General features: G+C 42.9%; 9 protein-coding genes across 9 annotated transcripts; 3 read left to right on the top strand and 6 right to left on the bottom strand.

Annotated features, from left to right (window-relative positions):
• Positions 1-968: 968 nt before the first annotated feature.
• On the top strand, positions 969-1,927 carry Bfra_008105 (putative tsa family thioredoxin protein; the record flags this gene model as incomplete). Its single annotated transcript, XM_037338469.1, has 3 exons — positions 969-1,137; positions 1,224-1,405; positions 1,484-1,927. The coding sequence occupies 3 exons, from the start codon at positions 969-971 to the stop codon at positions 1,925-1,927; spliced, it is 795 nt and encodes a 264-aa protein (XP_037190532.1).
• A 213-nt stretch (positions 1,928-2,140) lies between these two features.
• Positions 2,141-3,379, bottom strand: Bfra_008104 (putative heterokaryon incompatibility protein; the record flags this gene model as incomplete). The annotated part of the gene is made up of 2 exons (XM_037338468.1): positions 2,141-2,631; positions 3,019-3,379. The coding sequence occupies 2 exons, from the start codon at positions 3,377-3,379 to the stop codon at positions 2,141-2,143; spliced, it is 852 nt and encodes a 283-aa protein (XP_037190531.1).
• Positions 3,380-5,870: 2,491 nt separating this feature from the next.
• Bfra_008103 (uncharacterized protein) lies at positions 5,871-6,163 on the top strand (the record flags this gene model as incomplete). The annotated part of the gene is made up of 2 exons (XM_037338467.1): positions 5,871-5,964; positions 6,048-6,163. The coding sequence occupies 2 exons, from the start codon at positions 5,871-5,873 to the stop codon at positions 6,161-6,163; spliced, it is 210 nt and encodes a 69-aa protein (XP_037190530.1).
• A 1,374-nt stretch (positions 6,164-7,537) lies between these two features.
• On the bottom strand, positions 7,538-9,181 carry Bfra_008101 (putative gdp-fucose transporter protein; the record flags this gene model as incomplete). Its single annotated transcript, XM_037338466.1, has 1 exon — positions 7,538-9,181. One exon carries the CDS (start codon positions 9,179-9,181, stop codon positions 7,538-7,540), a length of 1,644 nt encoding a protein of 547 aa, XP_037190529.1.
• A 539-nt stretch (positions 9,182-9,720) lies between these two features.
• Positions 9,721-11,329, top strand: Bfra_008100 (putative cytochrome c oxidase assembly protein cox15 protein; the record flags this gene model as incomplete). The annotated part of the gene is made up of 2 exons (XM_037338465.1): positions 9,721-10,094; positions 10,192-11,329. The coding sequence occupies 2 exons, from the start codon at positions 9,721-9,723 to the stop codon at positions 11,327-11,329; spliced, it is 1,512 nt and encodes a 503-aa protein (XP_037190528.1).
• A 470-nt stretch (positions 11,330-11,799) lies between these two features.
• On the bottom strand, positions 11,800-12,331 carry Bfra_008099 (uncharacterized protein; the record flags this gene model as incomplete). The annotated part of the gene is made up of 3 exons (XM_037338464.1): positions 11,800-11,921; positions 11,967-12,194; positions 12,247-12,331. The coding sequence occupies 3 exons, from the start codon at positions 12,329-12,331 to the stop codon at positions 11,800-11,802; spliced, it is 435 nt and encodes a 144-aa protein (XP_037190527.1).
• Positions 12,332-12,574: 243 nt separating this feature from the next.
• On the bottom strand, positions 12,575-12,964 carry Bfra_008098 (uncharacterized protein; the record flags this gene model as incomplete). Its single annotated transcript, XM_037338463.1, has 2 exons — positions 12,575-12,710; positions 12,885-12,964. The coding sequence occupies 2 exons, from the start codon at positions 12,962-12,964 to the stop codon at positions 12,575-12,577; spliced, it is 216 nt and encodes a 71-aa protein (XP_037190526.1).
• A 482-nt stretch (positions 12,965-13,446) lies between these two features.
• Positions 13,447-14,482, bottom strand: Bfra_008097 (uncharacterized protein; the record flags this gene model as incomplete). The annotated part of the gene is made up of 2 exons (XM_037338462.1): positions 13,447-13,596; positions 13,811-14,482. The coding sequence occupies 2 exons, from the start codon at positions 14,480-14,482 to the stop codon at positions 13,447-13,449; spliced, it is 822 nt and encodes a 273-aa protein (XP_037190525.1).
• Positions 14,483-15,086: 604 nt separating this feature from the next.
• Bfra_008096 (uncharacterized protein) lies at positions 15,087-16,058 on the bottom strand (the record flags this gene model as incomplete). Its single annotated transcript, XM_037338461.1, has 4 exons — positions 15,087-15,398; positions 15,457-15,575; positions 15,643-15,735; positions 15,809-16,058. The coding sequence occupies 4 exons, from the start codon at positions 16,056-16,058 to the stop codon at positions 15,087-15,089; spliced, it is 774 nt and encodes a 257-aa protein (XP_037190524.1).
• Positions 16,059-16,342: the final 284 nt, after the last annotated feature.

The raw sequence follows: 16,342 nt of genomic DNA, 5'->3' as shown, positions 1-16,342 counted from the left end.
CATAGGAAAGATCGTGATATGTGACAGCTGACGTTGCAATCAATCCGCGCAAGCTTGAATGCAGCCAGTATCCATAGTTGAACGGCGAAACATACATATCATGCAACATATAAAGACGGTGTTACTTTCGATGCAATGATCTCTACTGGAGCTCGAGCAAAAAACCCAATGGTGGTGAGTGATGCTATTACCAATTCTGCCTCTGCTTCTTTTTCAATAGGCGAATAAGATGAATTCCGGTAGCTTGTACTGGAATCTACACCCGATGCAGCAAAGAGAATGATTACAATGATAGCAAAGTAGTACAAACAAACAAAAAACCAGCGTCTCTTTCGAACGTATACCATTATAAGATCAAAATCTCAAGGGACCCAACTGCTCCTCGCCAGCTTGAACTCACGAACGCTCTGTCCAAAAAGTAAGTTGCCACTGGCATCAAATTTCTGAAAATTTTATCAAAAGTATCCCCTCCGATGTACATCCAGAAGAAAGGGTTTATACACACATGACAACGAATGCAATACTCAGATATATATATACACACATAGTGTTCAAAAATAATCCCTGAAAACATCAATATGCACCCAAGTACATACGATAACTTGATCTATTGGACATAGATTGTATATAAATACCCGGTTCGAGTGTTTTGACCAGTATTTAAAGTCAAGAGAACGCCGTTTTTTATCATTGAAAAGATTTGTGAAATAGAATGAAGTTTTTAGTTGGCGATGTCCTCACGATAGTGAGTTGGAGTGAATCTCGACCTTGCTGTAATCTTACCCCACATCCTATGAGGTTACCCTAGCCTTGCATTTTAGCCTTCCTACCCCTGAAGTGATCACGTCACATATCATTCAAGCGGTTCGCCGTTACCATCTTATTGAATTGACTCGAAACATACATCGACAGCTTCACTCCCTTAAACCTACACTCGTCTTATTCAATTGGATCACAGTCATATCACGATGGTTTCCATTTTTGCTCGTGTAGTTCCAAGAACAATTCGTGCATTGCCCCGCGCTTCTCCTATTCAGAACTCTTTCAGAGCTCAAGTTGTTGCCCCTCTTTCGCAACGATTCCTGACCACCACAAATACTTTACCTGAGCAACCGCGATTGAGATTGGGCTCTGAAGGTATGGTCTTGTTAATCACTCAATATCTTCTAGAAAGCTTGACTTTATCTGTATTTCAGTTGAATGTTAACAACTATCCCGCACAGCACCCAACTTCCAAGCCGAAACAACCCAAGGCCCTATTGATTTCCATAAGTTTATCGACAATAAATGGACAATCTTGTTCTCCCACCCCGCAGACTTTACTCCAGTTTGCACGACTGAACTTGGTGCTTTTGCAAAACTGAAGGACGAATTTGAGAAACGGGACGTGAACATGATTGGGTTGGTATGCTATCATTTCATGACATTTATAGGAACTCCATTCAGCATATTGCATGCTGATATCTGGGTTGGTTTGAAATAGTCAGCAGATCCTCTCCCTTCCCACAAAGAATGGATTAAAGACATCAACGAAGTTTCTGGAACCACACTGCAATTTCCCATTATCGCCGATGCGGACCGCAAAGTAGCTTACCTCTACGATATGCTTGACGCTCAAGACACGACCAACATTGACCAAAAAGGCATTGCATTCACCATTCGCTCCGTCTTTATTATCGATCCTGCTAAAAAGATCAGACTTACAATGATGTACCCAGCTAGCTGTGGGCGAAATACTAAGGAAGTGTTGAGGGTCATTGATAGTTTGCAGACGGCAGATAAGAAAGGCGTCACTACACCCATTGATTGGCAGGTAGGAGATGATGTTATTGTGCCACCAACAGTCAAGACGGAAGATGCGCGGAAGAAGTTTGGAGAGGTTAGAGAGGTAAAGCCTTATTTGAGATTCACAAACGTTGGGCAGTAGAATCTCTGTTCTATCTTTTCTATCTTGACACCATTGTACGACAGTATAATTAGGAATGTTTAGCATTACAGATGAGATCTTATTACTTCAGAGACAGATTTCATAGCTGAAATCTCATAACTTAATCCGCTCATCGAATTCACCTCTCTCAGCGAATAGAAATCCTAATTTTCAAAACGATGACGACGATTCTCATAGAACCTCCGCAGATTACTAGATTACGACGTCTCTGGTCTTAGGTGGCCATAATGCATCAAATTTCTGGAAGTATGCATCACGTTTGAATGAGCCACACCCGAAACCCATCAAAATCAATCCCAGGCAGATTCTTCGCTCCATTCCATCTCTCTGCTTCAACAGCACCAAAGTGAATTCTTTCGCCGAACTCCAAGATTTGACGGTGATCTTGCGACGCTCATATTCTAATAGATGGACCCAGTATTTTTTCCTTAAATCCAATTTTGCATCAGCGTAAAACGTTCCTAATGCCAGCCCGTTGTACACAGCGATGTTTTCTCGAAATGGACTTACGAAGCAAGCAATATCAATCTTAAGAAGATGACCTTTGAAAGTGATTGATCCAACTTTCACTGGCCCATAGTGATTGGAAACGAAGTCTATGTGGGCACCTACGAACATTGCATCCCATAAAATATCTGTGTCCTCGGAATCTGGATAAGAGTAACAACTAAGTGGTAAATTTTCTGTTGGCGGTTTAGTGCTCTTGAAAGCCACGGTAGCATAATTGAAGAGTGTATGGCGCGATGCCCATGATTATGAAGGGGCGCTATATTCAGAATCAGCCGGCATCGTGGAGCGACAAAAAGATCCATAACTAGGTCGACGAGGCAGCCAACACAATGCTTGCGGAAAATCGCGCGCCCAAAGGCCTGCAAGGTATGTATCTCCTATGATAGATCCGAGCTGATACGCCAAACCAGCAACTGCTGGGAGCTTGTCTATTCTATCCAGTATTTGCTTTCCTGAATATATTTCTAGCAGTTGGTACCAGGTGTCTATTTCTCAGGGAGCATAGAATTGCTTTTTTCCTTTGTTCAGAGCTAGGTAGGGAAAGGTAGCAAGCTTAATACCAACAAAGATATCAAGATCTCCTGCATCTTTCGCTGGGTCTTCGTCAGATCTTTTGCTCATGCGACATCGAAAGTGCACGCCAACAGGTGAGTATATCAGCGTCCGAGCCGCCAAAATACTTTCTTGGAGTACCCAGGCCCTGCCAAAAAGTGGACATGATAGAGAAATACCCACTTCTCCAGTTGCGTGTCCGATTTGAAGAGACGATCGAATCCATAAGGTTCTCGCTATAGTCTTTATTTCTGAGCGAAGAAAATGGCCAAGTTTAACACTCAATCTCTCTGGTAAGAAACCGCTATCTCCGTCACGCGCTGCTGCAGCGGCGATGTTGAATTTAGCGTTATTGTAGACGAAGCACATTTTGGACGATTCTTCAATCCAATCTTCATCGGAGTCCTGAATAATGCAAAGCGAATTGATCCATTAATATCCCATCTGTAATTCTCTAGTCACGCGGACAGCGTCTGCATATGGCTTGTTTGAACTGTTAACCGGAATTGCGTATTTCCTTTCGTTCAAAATTTCTTTCTTAGTTGACAAGTGCGTCGATTTACCCGAGCAGTGGCTCAAAGTGACATACTGCCAATCCTTCTCAGTTTTCATGTCAAAAGGCAAAGATCCATGCGTGTCTATAAGATGTGGCACACTGAAATCGCCGCTTTGATCAGGATATCCAACGTCAATTAGCCTCGATGGAAGGCTATTCGAATTGAATCGTACGCGACATCCATCATGATTATCCGAGCATTCTTTGAGTCATTGTCTGACCGTGTCAACTGTGCTTGATGCCAATGGATCTGGTCCTTGGTGATGTTTCGAAGGCCAGATCTTGTGCTTATCCCCCTGCACGTAGAGTTGTAAACAGAGCCCTCCATACATCACCATTCCATTCCGCCCCCGAAGAAGCTTGAAGCTAAAGTACAAATCATAGGAATTCTCTGGTGAAAATTTGCGCCATGACTCCAAATTTAAGTAATGATCGCCGTTCAAAAATTGCAATGGTATCTGGCATAACCGGCAACTCTTCTCAGCAAAAAGCTGGAGGCTGGCTAGATTTCTATGATGATTTAAATGGGGCTCCCATCCATTCCATGAAATGGGCCAGCTTGACTGATTCTGGGGCTTTGAAGCTCGGATTATCACCTTGGAAGTGATCCAAGTATGCAATCTTTTACACTTTGCGCATAATGGCATGGTGATCGTGTGTGAAGTATGATGTTGTAAGAATAAATGCCATAACTTGGTGTGAATATCTGTATGTAGTAGTTGGGATAACTTGAGAAACAACAAAGCTTTACACGTTGCCGTGAAAAGAATTTCTCGGGTACTACGATGCCAAATTGTGCGCCAGAGGTAGCGCGATGTCTATGCGATGCAAGAATCGTACAACAAAGAATCCAAACACTAGAAGAAGATGAGTTATCCAATTCCAAAGCCTTGTCATATTGAAGAGTAAATTGATAGGTCACTGATAAATTTGTGAACAGTTCGAAAAGGGCAACCATGAAATAGAAATGACTGCTAGCCTGTCCTTCTGAGGCTGGCTAGGATCTCTTTTTTCGGATCGCGTGGAATGCTTCCGAATAGCAAATCAATCGATTGAAAAGTTTACAGCGAGGGGTACAAGGGCCTTCCGCGGGGAAAGCCTCGTGGATAAAGGAGAAAAAAGAAACCATATGCTAATTCTTTGCTTTTTTTGGGAAACATAGATTCAGGTATTCGATTCTTTAATCAAGCAGCAGGGATGATGAATCTCGATATCCGGATTTTTTGGCATGCCTGTAAGTTTTCTCATGTACTACCAGTGGTAGAACTCCATGTCGGCCAGAAATCGCTTAACCCACCTCGTCTTGTCTTGAATACCATATCCAACCTATTTGCAAGAATCTCAGATCCGTGCCAGAAGTGCAATAAAAGTGATGTGAGTGATTCATTCTAGCCTCTCTACACCAGCTGAGATATATCATGTTGCCAAACGTTGTTCGAGAACCAGACAGCGGCTTCCGATGAGATTTGCTCATGTGGATATCGGCGCACGCGTAGAAGCTGCCCCTCCAGAGCTGTATAATCGAAAATTAGGATTCATACATTTTCTCTACTTTCGACTGAACTTACCAATTAAGTCTCCGGTAAGCATATAAAATAGTTGTCTTGGATTTTGTGTCTTTCATGAGACCTTGATATTTTTTCTCTTCGGTGATATTCGGCTCTTTATCCTTTTTACCAACTCCTGCTTGGGATCCACTGAGCCCCCTAAAGAGGACTTACTTTGTACAACTAGATCTTCCATTGATATAATTTCAGCCTCGAATGAGAAAGCGGGGACGAATTTCAAAATCTCGTGGTCTTGTTAGAATTGCCGGTGTGGGTCGGTAATCTGGATGAATTTACCTAGCAACCGTTAAGCTAGAAGGCTAGCGCCAGGCCGGTAGTATTAGCGTGAAGCTTGGCATCGGATAAATAGTAGGATTCAGATATGAAGAAGGCGAACTGTGGAATGAAGTGCCGAATGGCAGTGTGAGGAGCCTAGGAATTAGAGAAGCTTCCCGATGCACCGTGCCATCGCATCTTGTAAAGAAATAATTCCACGTACATGAGCTTCAAAGAGCACGGCACCTTAAAACGAACCTCAATCTTGCAAATCACCAACTCTAAATAATATTGGTCAACTCCCAAGCACTATTAGCGAAACATAGTTCAATAGCTATACTAGAAACAGTCTACCTTATTTTCACGATGATCACTATTTCCAACTTGTCAACTACTTGGTGAATGTTAGTGTGACTTTAGTATTATGCTATGACGTCTCCGGCTCCCAGACGAAGACAAGAACTTCCATAAGAAAAGATAAATGGGACAACAATTGCTTCAAAAGAATCATCAATTCAAAGAAGAATATGTTATAATCATGACGGCCCATAACAGCAGTCGTTCTCAATATACTCGTAAGTAACTCCTTTTCACATACATTCTCGAGAACAAATCGTTTTTCACAATATCAAAATGAAATGACTAACACCCAAACAAGCTATAACCACTGAATCTGATGCTTCAATTGAAGCCGGCCTTTCGAATCTTGCAGCCCTTGCGAAGGATACCCAAACTTCAGATCTCGACTCCTCATCCTCGAATACCGATGCATAGAAAACTAAAGTTGAAAACAAAGACGAGGAAAATGGAAATGGTAAATTTGAGAGAATTCGCCGCCCACCACCAAGGAATGCCGGTGTTATCTACGATAGACACTCTGATGCCGATGTCGAACCCGTGTCTGAAGCCGATTATGAAACCGATTCCATGATGTCAGTAGGGGACAAAGGCAAAGAAAAGAACACATTCCAGAAATTATTGAAGGACAGTAGATCCACTATTGCACCTGAATCTGATGGACAAGAGGAATCTGAGTCTGAATCGGAGTCCGAATCTCGACCTCAATCTAGTTCTATCAAGTATAGCACAGAGATTGAGAGCCAGTCTTCAGCAACAGGCAATGATAATTTTAACAAGATCAAAGATCCGTATCAACAAAACAAGGAAGACTCATCCTCTCCCCAGCTCACACCTACATCTACAGCTGAATTCGTTGCCGAATCTGACTACCAATCGATACACCAGATTTCAGTCAAGACAGAAATTGATCATGGTTCTGCATCTTAAGTGGGGGCAGATGCAAACCACGAAACTGAGACTGCATCTCAAGCAGCTGTGCATTTAGATTCATTGGATCCTATAAATCCATCCGTCGAGCAAGACGACGCAGGACACAATGCCAGCATACGAGCCACGATGAAAGAACTTCAGAAGTCCGCTGTCACAGCAATCTTCCACATATCTCTCGCTTTTATATACTCATCTTCATACTCGTATATCTTGAGCTTATTCTTCCTCTGGAGACCGGGCCTACTTCTGTAGTTGCCCTTCGACGATGGCGCTGCTGAACAGTTTCATACTCTTGCTTTCCTGGGAGAGGTTTGTTCTATTTGATATTATGTTGATAGGCGACTGGGGGTCTCGTGACATCAGATGTCATGATGTGGAAGAGATTCCAGACGTTCGGTTGGCCGAGGTGTTAAATCAAATGAGGTTTCATCGTATAAGGAGTATTGTAACGCCACTTATTGCTTGGATATGGTTTTACATGTTTACGAATGGGCCTGTGGCCCAATTCCTGACTTGTTATAGGAAAGAAACATTCTCGGCAGGGGAACTAGGGGGAACAAAAGGTACCGCAAATGCCACCGCTATTGCATTTGTTGATTCTACCTCGCATGCCTTATTGGAGGCAGTTAATAATGCTACGAATGCCACCGTGAAAGCACTCATAAATGCTACGGCTCAGGCTTGAATGGCGCCACACTGCTTTCTTGAGGGCTTTCCTAATAGTCGAATCATGGCAGACACGAGGCCTTAGATATAAATCTTGTGAAATTTCTCGTTAATTTATACTGACATCTATCCAACTCCCATGTTCCGCACTTTATAAAATGAATCATGCCGGTTTCTTTGAAAATGATTTTATCACCTCAATCTTCCAATAGGTCTCCCTTCTCTCACCCGTCCGATTAGAAACCAAGCACAACTAGCCCAACACATACCAAAACCAATCCAATTAGAAGCTGGCAGCTTGAAACCGGCCATAATTGGTAGTAAGAATGCAGCTCTTGGCACAAACAAAAAACTTGTCGTAAGGGGACCAGTTGCTCTAGTCAATGCAATTGTGCACCAGAATACTGCCCATGATCCAGTGCCGCCACAAAGAACCATCAACCAATGGAAGAATACATCCAGGAAATAGCAATTGCGATAGACATGTGGCAGTTCACCAGATAAGAGGAGAATGGGAATGAAAATGAGGATGGAGAGAAGGGAAGTATAGTGTAGCAGACGCCAGTATGCTCGATTTTCTTCGCGAGAACCAGAGAAATCGGATGGGCCGTTACTGGAAGCGAAACCCCCTATGAGGTCGCCTTGAGGGACAAGTTGAGCGACCAGCGCTTTATACGTACGTTGAATCTGAACAGGATATAACGCGACAAAAATGGATGAGAAGACCCCAGCAACTATACTTTCCCATGGAGCACGAAGACCCGCCTTCATCGTGCCTAGTAGCAGAAAGAGAGTAGCAATCAAAGCTGATGAAATAGTGGATGCAGAATGCTGTTGTTGCCCAAGGATCGCGGTGAATAGTAGAGAAAATGGAATGATTCCAATCCTAGCCATGACATATATAGAAAGTTCGGCGTAAGTGAAAGAGATATTGCTCAGTATAAGTTTCACCACAAAGATAATGGCGAGGGGCAAGACTTGCCGAGCGACAGCATAGTCAAATTCGAACAGCCCACCACCAGCAATACCTCCGGAACTTGCAGATGACAACCTTCCCAAGGTCGAAAGTAGCCCTTGTTTCTTTCCCTCTCCTCTAAACCCAGGTAAGTTCGAATTATGTAAAGGTGTACTTGGCGCAACCGCACTCGACACGCCAGCAGTGATACACACAGGACTTGCCAATCTTGTAAGGAATGCCGAAAGCCATAAAAATCCGTGGGTAATCAACAATTCGATAAACGTAGTCGTTATAGGCCAGGGAAACTTATAAACTCCGGCTAATAAGATCATAAGCTTAGTATATGAAGTATAATTTTCTTGTAGGTACCCACTCCAAAGAACTATTCTGTTCATGACAGTCAGACCTATGCCACAACCCCCCAACCAAAATACCAGAACTCCGACATAAAACCGCCAGCCTAGTGTTGTGTTGAAGAGAAATTGACCCAGTCCTCCACTGTAGAGCGCATATCGCCAACCTGTGTATTTTGGTTCTACCCCGGAAAGAATAGGCCGCCTGGATGATGTGCCCCAATTATCGTATTCCTCGTCGCTTTCTGATGTCGGGTCGGGACCCGAAGCAGCTCTTGGGCGATAAGGGGAAGGACTTCTAGATATATTTACGAGCGGGATGGATGGGTGAAGTTCAGATGAGGTCGTTGCATTTCGGGAAGACATCTTATCGGCGCTCTCCCCATCTGAGTCCAAACTACTAATTGAATAACTCTTTCGATGATTCGAACGAGTTCGTGGTAGATTGGAATTCGCAGTATTGATAAGGTATTGGAGCGCGGGTCGAAATGGGTTTGGGGTATCGGTGTTGCGAGCTGAGAACATGGTATTAATTAAATGTTGAATAAAAGGAGAGAACAATTGTTGCATGCCTTAGGTAAAGAATGAAGTGCCAAATATATGTGTGTAAGATCAACGAAATATACAAATATAATTCATTGAGATTGTTTGGATTCTATGTTACATTTGTAGACACGACACGACACGAATTCCTCCCTTTCATTAAAATTGGAGACGTCGTCGTCTTCGTCGTTGTCGTACTCAGGATATGCGAATCTGGTGTCAAATTAGAATAATCAATTCGGATTGATCGGATTCAATTAATCTGAACCCTTGCTGTCGATCAATTGTGCTTGGTATTGATTACTACTTGAATGGTTCACCCGCCGAACTTTTGTAACGGAGAAAACGGTTTCGCCAAATCCCGTGACCGTAATTTTCTCGCGATGGCTGAGGTAATCCACAATTATTCGAGATCTGGAGCGAGATTGAGTCAAGGTTACTAATAATGAGGTAAATATATTTCCAAAAACATGCCACTTTATTTTCTCTCTTATTGTTGCCTTCACTTCAATTTTTGATCAATGGCTTCAATATTACCAGGACTGCGAAAGGTAACTCCTAGGTTATCTAGGGATTTCTTTATATGTCACCAATGTTTAAAACAACCTCGTCCTACATTACGGCAAACAAAGTTTCCCGCCAAATCTATATCTTCTCGCTCAATACGATTCAATAGTAATATAGCTTCAATTACCGAATCTGCCAATGGAGCCTCTCCTTTGAGTTCGCTGGCTGAATCATTGAGCAAGTCAAGTCAAGCAATAAACAAAGAATCGTCACGAAGCAGATTCCCAGAAACAAGTTCGAAAGCAGTGGGTTATTGGCTGTTAGGAAGTGCTGCAAGTGTATTTGGAATCGTTGTATTTGGAGGTCTTACACGGTTGACAGAGTCTGGGTAAGTTCGATATGACGAAGTCTCTTTCCTTTGCCTTATTTATTTTTCTGGTCTGCCAATGCAGTCATTTTAGAGCCTTTTGCTGACTCCCCTCAAGTCTTAGTATTACAGAATGGAAACCCGTCACTGGATCTCTTCCACCTCTCTCCGCCGCAGACTGGGAGAGTGAGTTCAACTTATATCGAGCCTCACCTGAATTCAAGCTTCTCAATCCACATATGACTATGGCAGAATTTAAAAAGATATATTTTATGGAATGGTTTCATCGATTATGGGGACGATTTATTGGACTCTCTTTTGTTGTTCCAGCGGTCTACTTCGTCGCCCGTCGTAAAGTCTCAAAGCCTATGGCTCTTCGTTTACTTGGAATATCGGGACTCATTGGGTTTCAGGGAGCTATTGGTTGGTGGATGGTCAAGTCAGGATTGAAGGACGATCTTTTCGCCCCCGGCTCTCATCCCCGCGTTTCTCAATACAGGCTTACCACACATCTCGGCACTGCTTTCATATGTTACACTGCAATGCTTTGGAACGGTCTCTCAATTCTTCGCGATCGCAAACTTTTGTTCAACTCTACACCCGCTCAGGCGCATGCTCATCTCCTTCGTCTATCATCGTCCTCGCTATCAGTATTCCGTAAATCCGTTGCTGGTCTTGCTCTTCTTGTCTTCACAACAGCTATGTCCGGTGGATTAGTCGCGGGTCTTGATGCCGGTCTTATCTATAACGAGTTCCCTCGAATGGGCAAGGGATTCGCGCCACCAAAGTCCGAACTCTTCTCCGAATTTTATTCCAGGCAACCGGACCGTAGTGATTTGTGGTGGCGTAACATGCTCGAGAATCCATCAACAGTACAATTAGACCACCGCATACTAGCGACTACTTCATTTACTGCTATTCTCGCTCTATGGGCATATTCACGCTTCAACCCTAGAGTTAAAGCTGCTCTCCCAAAAAGTGGGGCAAAAGGAATGCTTGGCGTAGTTCATCTTTTGATGATGCAAGTTACTTTGGGTATTAGCACTCTTATATACTTGGTGCCTACTCCACTTGCTTCTGCCCATCAAGCTGGAAGTCTGGCATTATTGACTGGCGTTGTGGTTTTGGGTAGTCGAGTCTGGATCCCCAAAAGAACCATGGCCATTTTGAGGAGAAAATTAGCATCACAAAGTCCACAAGCTGCTAAGGTGAAGTTCGCAAGCCGGATGTCACCGCTTGTAACAAAAACTTCTTGATGCCGAAGTTTCTAACTGTATATTTGAAAGGGATAGATGGAAAGGCGTTTGGGAAAAAGAGAAAGGAGTACAGTTAAGCTCATCTCATGTTTAGACTATTGGCCTCCCAACTCTGTATATCAATTTAACGAATTATGAGTATTCATTCTACGTCTATAAACATGAGTCTTCGTTGCTTAGTGTCACTTAATTAATAGTTACTTCCTCCTTATTATTTCGCGAGCATTTTTTCATTAACGAGATACATGTGTCATTGTCATGATTGAGGGCGATTTATTTCCACATGATGAAGAAGAAATAATAATTGTCATGTTGAAAATAGACAAGATCCAATACTGTATCAACACAGTCGCGTGCGTCCTTCAGCCCGCCCAACACAACCACCCTAAGAATAATTCCCACTGCGATGAAAACTACCATTTCCTCATATCTTCCACTTCTGACTGAGCAGTCCATGAATTTCTGTTCCTTTACTTGTTGCTATCTGTATATGTGTAATAATACCCATCATCATTAACCTCCTCATCACGTTCTGAAACTTCCGCTGTTGAATCCTTGTTGTTGAAGAACCCTCTCTTGGCCTTTGGGGAATCTGATACGTCGTTGTTGAAGAATCCCCGCTTCTCCTTTCAAGCACCTGATGCATCTGCATTGTTGAAAAATCCTCGTTTCACATTTAACCCTACATCATTGTTGTTGAAGAATCCTCTCTTCTCTTTCAAGGAACCTGATACGTCGTTATTGTTGAAAAATCCCCGCTTCTGACTAGATCCTGCGTCGTTGTCATTGAAGAATCCTCTCTTCACCTCTGATCCCGCATCATTGTTATTAAAGAAGCCTCGAGGAACACTGGCTTGACTTGCGGCTGTCATGTCGATGTCAGTGAAATACAAATATAGGATGAGCGGTAGGCATACCAAGTGAGCTGGGTTCAACGATCGGGGCTGCCATGATGGCGATGGCCAGCGTGGCTGATGCAAAACAGAAGGATTGGAAATGCATGACGGTGGCGAATTTTCGGTGTGAGGTAGTTTTGTATGGGCAGGTGCTCTTTGATAAGGCTACGTATTCGGAAAGTTTCCTGACCTGTTTGACTTCTTGAGAGTATTGCTGGCTGACCAATAAGACCGTTTTATATAGCAAATGCTTGGATATATGATCCTCTCGCAGCTCATCTAGTCCAGTGGTAGTTCATTCCAGGTCTCGTTTTCTACCCTGAAGGTGTCGGAACTGGTGTCAAGAGTCTCATCGGGTTGCTTGACTGCTTGAGCGTGGGGTAAATTTATCACCTCGTACGATATACAGAGTATGAAGGATATCGTAAGATCCGATTCTCTCATCATCCAATGAACTGCCATCTAGCTTGTTGTTTGCACTTTGGCTTTTCTCTTATTAAGAGAGAAGTCAACTTGCGTTTCCGTTCCTCCGGCATGGCAATGCTCAAACTCATTCATCACATCGTGCGTCTGTATTCATGAGGGAATCGGCCAGAGAAATGGTGGAATAAGGTTACTACCACTCTATTCGCCGAGTCTAGCCAAGCCGGTAATCACACGATGTTCTGGCCGAGTAACCGATTGTGATCTTTGGAACATAGGTACGAAGCCATTTTAGCAGCGGTGAGAAAACGGCCATATATATTGTGGTGCGCGAGATGTAGTGTAAATGCATGTTAGATGAGCATGATGTTGGACTTGGTATTGCACAACATAAGCGATCATGATACTTTGGATCTGCTCTACAGTATCAAAGCATCACTTATTTCTAAGAGAGCATTCGGATCGTTTTTAGGGAGGGCTTTCTTATCCAGATCTCTTTTGAACGTTTGCGTAGAGCATGCGTTTTTCTTGATTCCCGATGTTCAAGAGGCAAAGAAGTGATTTCAAAAGAGGTTCTTTTTACTTTGCATTGAATTCACAAATCGAAAACTATCACCTTTTATGTGTTGCTGAAATGCTCAAATGTTTTACAATGATGCCATAAGAGTTATTGGAACGAATGGTTAAGCATCTTCAAGGGCAGAATTGCGCTTAAATCCCGTAATTACAGCATCCCACGCTCAAAATTTATGAGAGTGCAGATAACGAGAAGATTGATATAATTAGAAAATCAACCATCTAACTAGTTGCCTCAAAAGACTCAACGCTCAACTTCCACAACTCTTCGGGGTCCTTGCATTGCCTCTCCATCATCCCGTCGACGTTTTCCTTTCCTTTTGAATCAGCTTTTGGTGGCTCAAGTGTTCCATCAGCCGTGCATAGTACTGTCTAGAATTTTGGTGTGAAGTCAGTGCTAGGTTCTTCAGTCCTTCATAGAAAGATATTATATCCCATGATATCCTGCTTCGTTCCATTCGCTAGCAATTATACTCCCACACAAACATTTGAGCATGTTTTCTTCCAATCAAAATATATGACCTCCAGATTGGTGTCCAGAGTCCCCAAAGAAGTAAAGAAGAATGTGAATGAGAACTGTACATACCTGTCTCAAATAATCAAAACAATGCAACCAATGTAGTGGATCCCCATGTTCCATGTGACCAAAATCATGACCATGCCCTTGGGCCCCTCCTGCTCTCTTTTTCTTCTGTTCCCTCCTCACCTTGCTGTCCATCTCTTCATCATCTTCCATCTTTCCCATCTTCAACTCCTCAACTTCCATCTTCAGCTCCTCCATCTCCCTAAACAATTCCTGTACTCCTCTCCTCATAATACCCAAGCAGTGGAGAGAATGAAACATAGTTATTCCATATTTATGTTTCTTCCCTTTTTGCACTTCTCCTTTCTTTCCTTCCGCATCTTCTTTCCCATTTGACTTCATATCTTCGTCATAAACCCTCAAAAATCCTCCATTTTGTGGAAGTAATTCATCCCAAAGATGATCATATTCATGAGAAAGATTTTCATATGTCGAATGTTCGGAGAAAAGAACAGTTTTAAAAAGAGGTGATAAGGAGTTGAGGGATTCGGGAATAGAGGGCGTGGATGAAGATAATGGGGAGGTATGTGAATTAGATGAAGAGAGGGGAGACACAAAGGATACAGAGGATGTTTGAAGAAAGTATATAAGAGTTGTGAGGATGATCATTAGGAAAAGGAAGGAGATGAGGAGGGATGAAGATTGTTTCATGGAGGTGGAGCGGGGTGTCAACATTTTTTTCGACCTCTTTGCCTTTTTTCTGTCTTATTTCATAGTGTTTGGATTCCTCTCTCAAATTTGCGATGTAGCGTAAAACTGCAACGACAATCGAAATCCAGCATTCTATTATGTTTTGATTATGTATATCTGTGAAGAAATATTAGGGTCCGCTATCTGTACATGTCACCTTCCTATAAAACTCTAGTTCCAGAATGCCAAGCGATGAAAGTATTGGCACCTGCCCTTCGGGTAAATCGTTGGACTGCCTTTTTCGGGTGTGTGAGATATGCGAGTGTTCGCTACTCGGTATTTGCTTGTAACACGGTAGTTAGCTGTGCATGTCAGACACTGTAAGATCTTGGAGATGCTGTTGAGAAAACGATATGTACCCCACTATTTGCAGAGCATTTTTCGGAATTGAAATGATTCGCAATGGAGGCGATTGAAGCGATGGATTGTTGAGTTGGAGAAAGGTTTGCTCATACTATCGTGAATTTCAGATATAAAGTAAATTATAGATTGATATTCATGATGCAAGTAAAAATAAACTAGAAGAGTCCGTCGAACATATGGACTCCAATCCATAGCAATTTATAGCCCATCGTCGTCTCCCAAACCCTTATGCAATCCCCGAACTATTCGCCGGACTCCTATGCTCTCCCATCCACTTCAAAACATGTTTCCAATCTCTACACGTATGAGTGATACCCCACCCATCAACTGTAAGCGGAGGTTTTCCATCCGGCATCTCCATTGCCCATTCGATAGTCATATCTGCAGAACACATCATTGCTTGTCGTAAATAATCGAAACAGTGGGATGTATGTTCTGTTTCCGATTCTTGAGCCGCTGAGTCTGAGAGGTTTTCATCGCCGTGGATGTGCGGGCGAACTCCCATGAGGACCGAGTTGTAGGATTCGCGGATCATGCCCTGGAGGTGTTAGATGGTGATTTGGGTGGATCATAGAGCAAGGAGAAAGGGTTGTTACCAGACAATGGAGTTGGCGGAATACGGAAACCGAATATCGATCTGATCTATTTGTTGATGGTAATCCTGGTCGAAGACCATATCTTTCGGGGTCTTCGACAAAAATGAAACCTCTTCCAGCTGGTGACGTTGAATTAGCTTCTGTTGGAGATGTATCGACCGGAAAACTTTTGAGGGTAAAATGTACCTGGCATCAAATTATCCCATGCTGAATCTGTTTCTGGACTAGAAGCAGCTGCATATCTGTCGTCTTCTTCAAATAGGACTGCATGTGATGGAACTGCTCAATATGAGTACGTGATATCTAAAACGACTGGAACCTTTCCAGGAGAAATCTTTTATCCCCAACCTACAATCTGGAGTAAATGTCTGTGGTACACTCCAATTGAAAATGTATGAAAATGTGGCATAGATAAGCAGAATTATAGATAATCCGCTGAGCAGCCCCACAGCTACTCCAAGTAGAAACTTTCGCCGCAAAGTAGCCGCATTTCCATCTCGTAGGTATAGTCCTTCATCATTCTCTATTTTCGGATGCAAGAGTGAATGGTATGGTGGAGAATTTCTGCTATTGCTAGACTCGTATGAGCGAACTTCAGGCATGGTGAAACTTATTGGTTTTGTGTACTCCTTTGACAATGAAGAACCGGAGATTTCGGGTTTTAATAAATTAAGAGAAACCACTTGGGTGTTTAAAGAATAAGAAAGAAGCTTTTCCAGCTTTTTCTTCATCTTCGATATCAACATCTTCGCCTCGGATGTCTAAACACCATGAATCTCGTCGCACTGCGCTGAGGATAAAAAGTATGCATAAGAATGCCTTGGCTGCTCATTTATGTAGTGTGACATCTCAAAGATACACATCTTCAAGCCTTGGGACCATCGAA

The sequence above is a fragment of the Botrytis fragariae genome (genome assembly GCF_013461495.1).
Source record: "Botrytis fragariae strain BVB16 chromosome Unknown tig00000112, whole genome shotgun sequence".
Classification (NCBI taxonomy): Eukaryota; Fungi; Ascomycota; class Leotiomycetes; order Helotiales; family Sclerotiniaceae; genus Botrytis; species Botrytis fragariae.
Note: the sequence above shows the minus strand (reverse complement) of the source record. Positions and strands in the feature narration are given on the sequence as shown.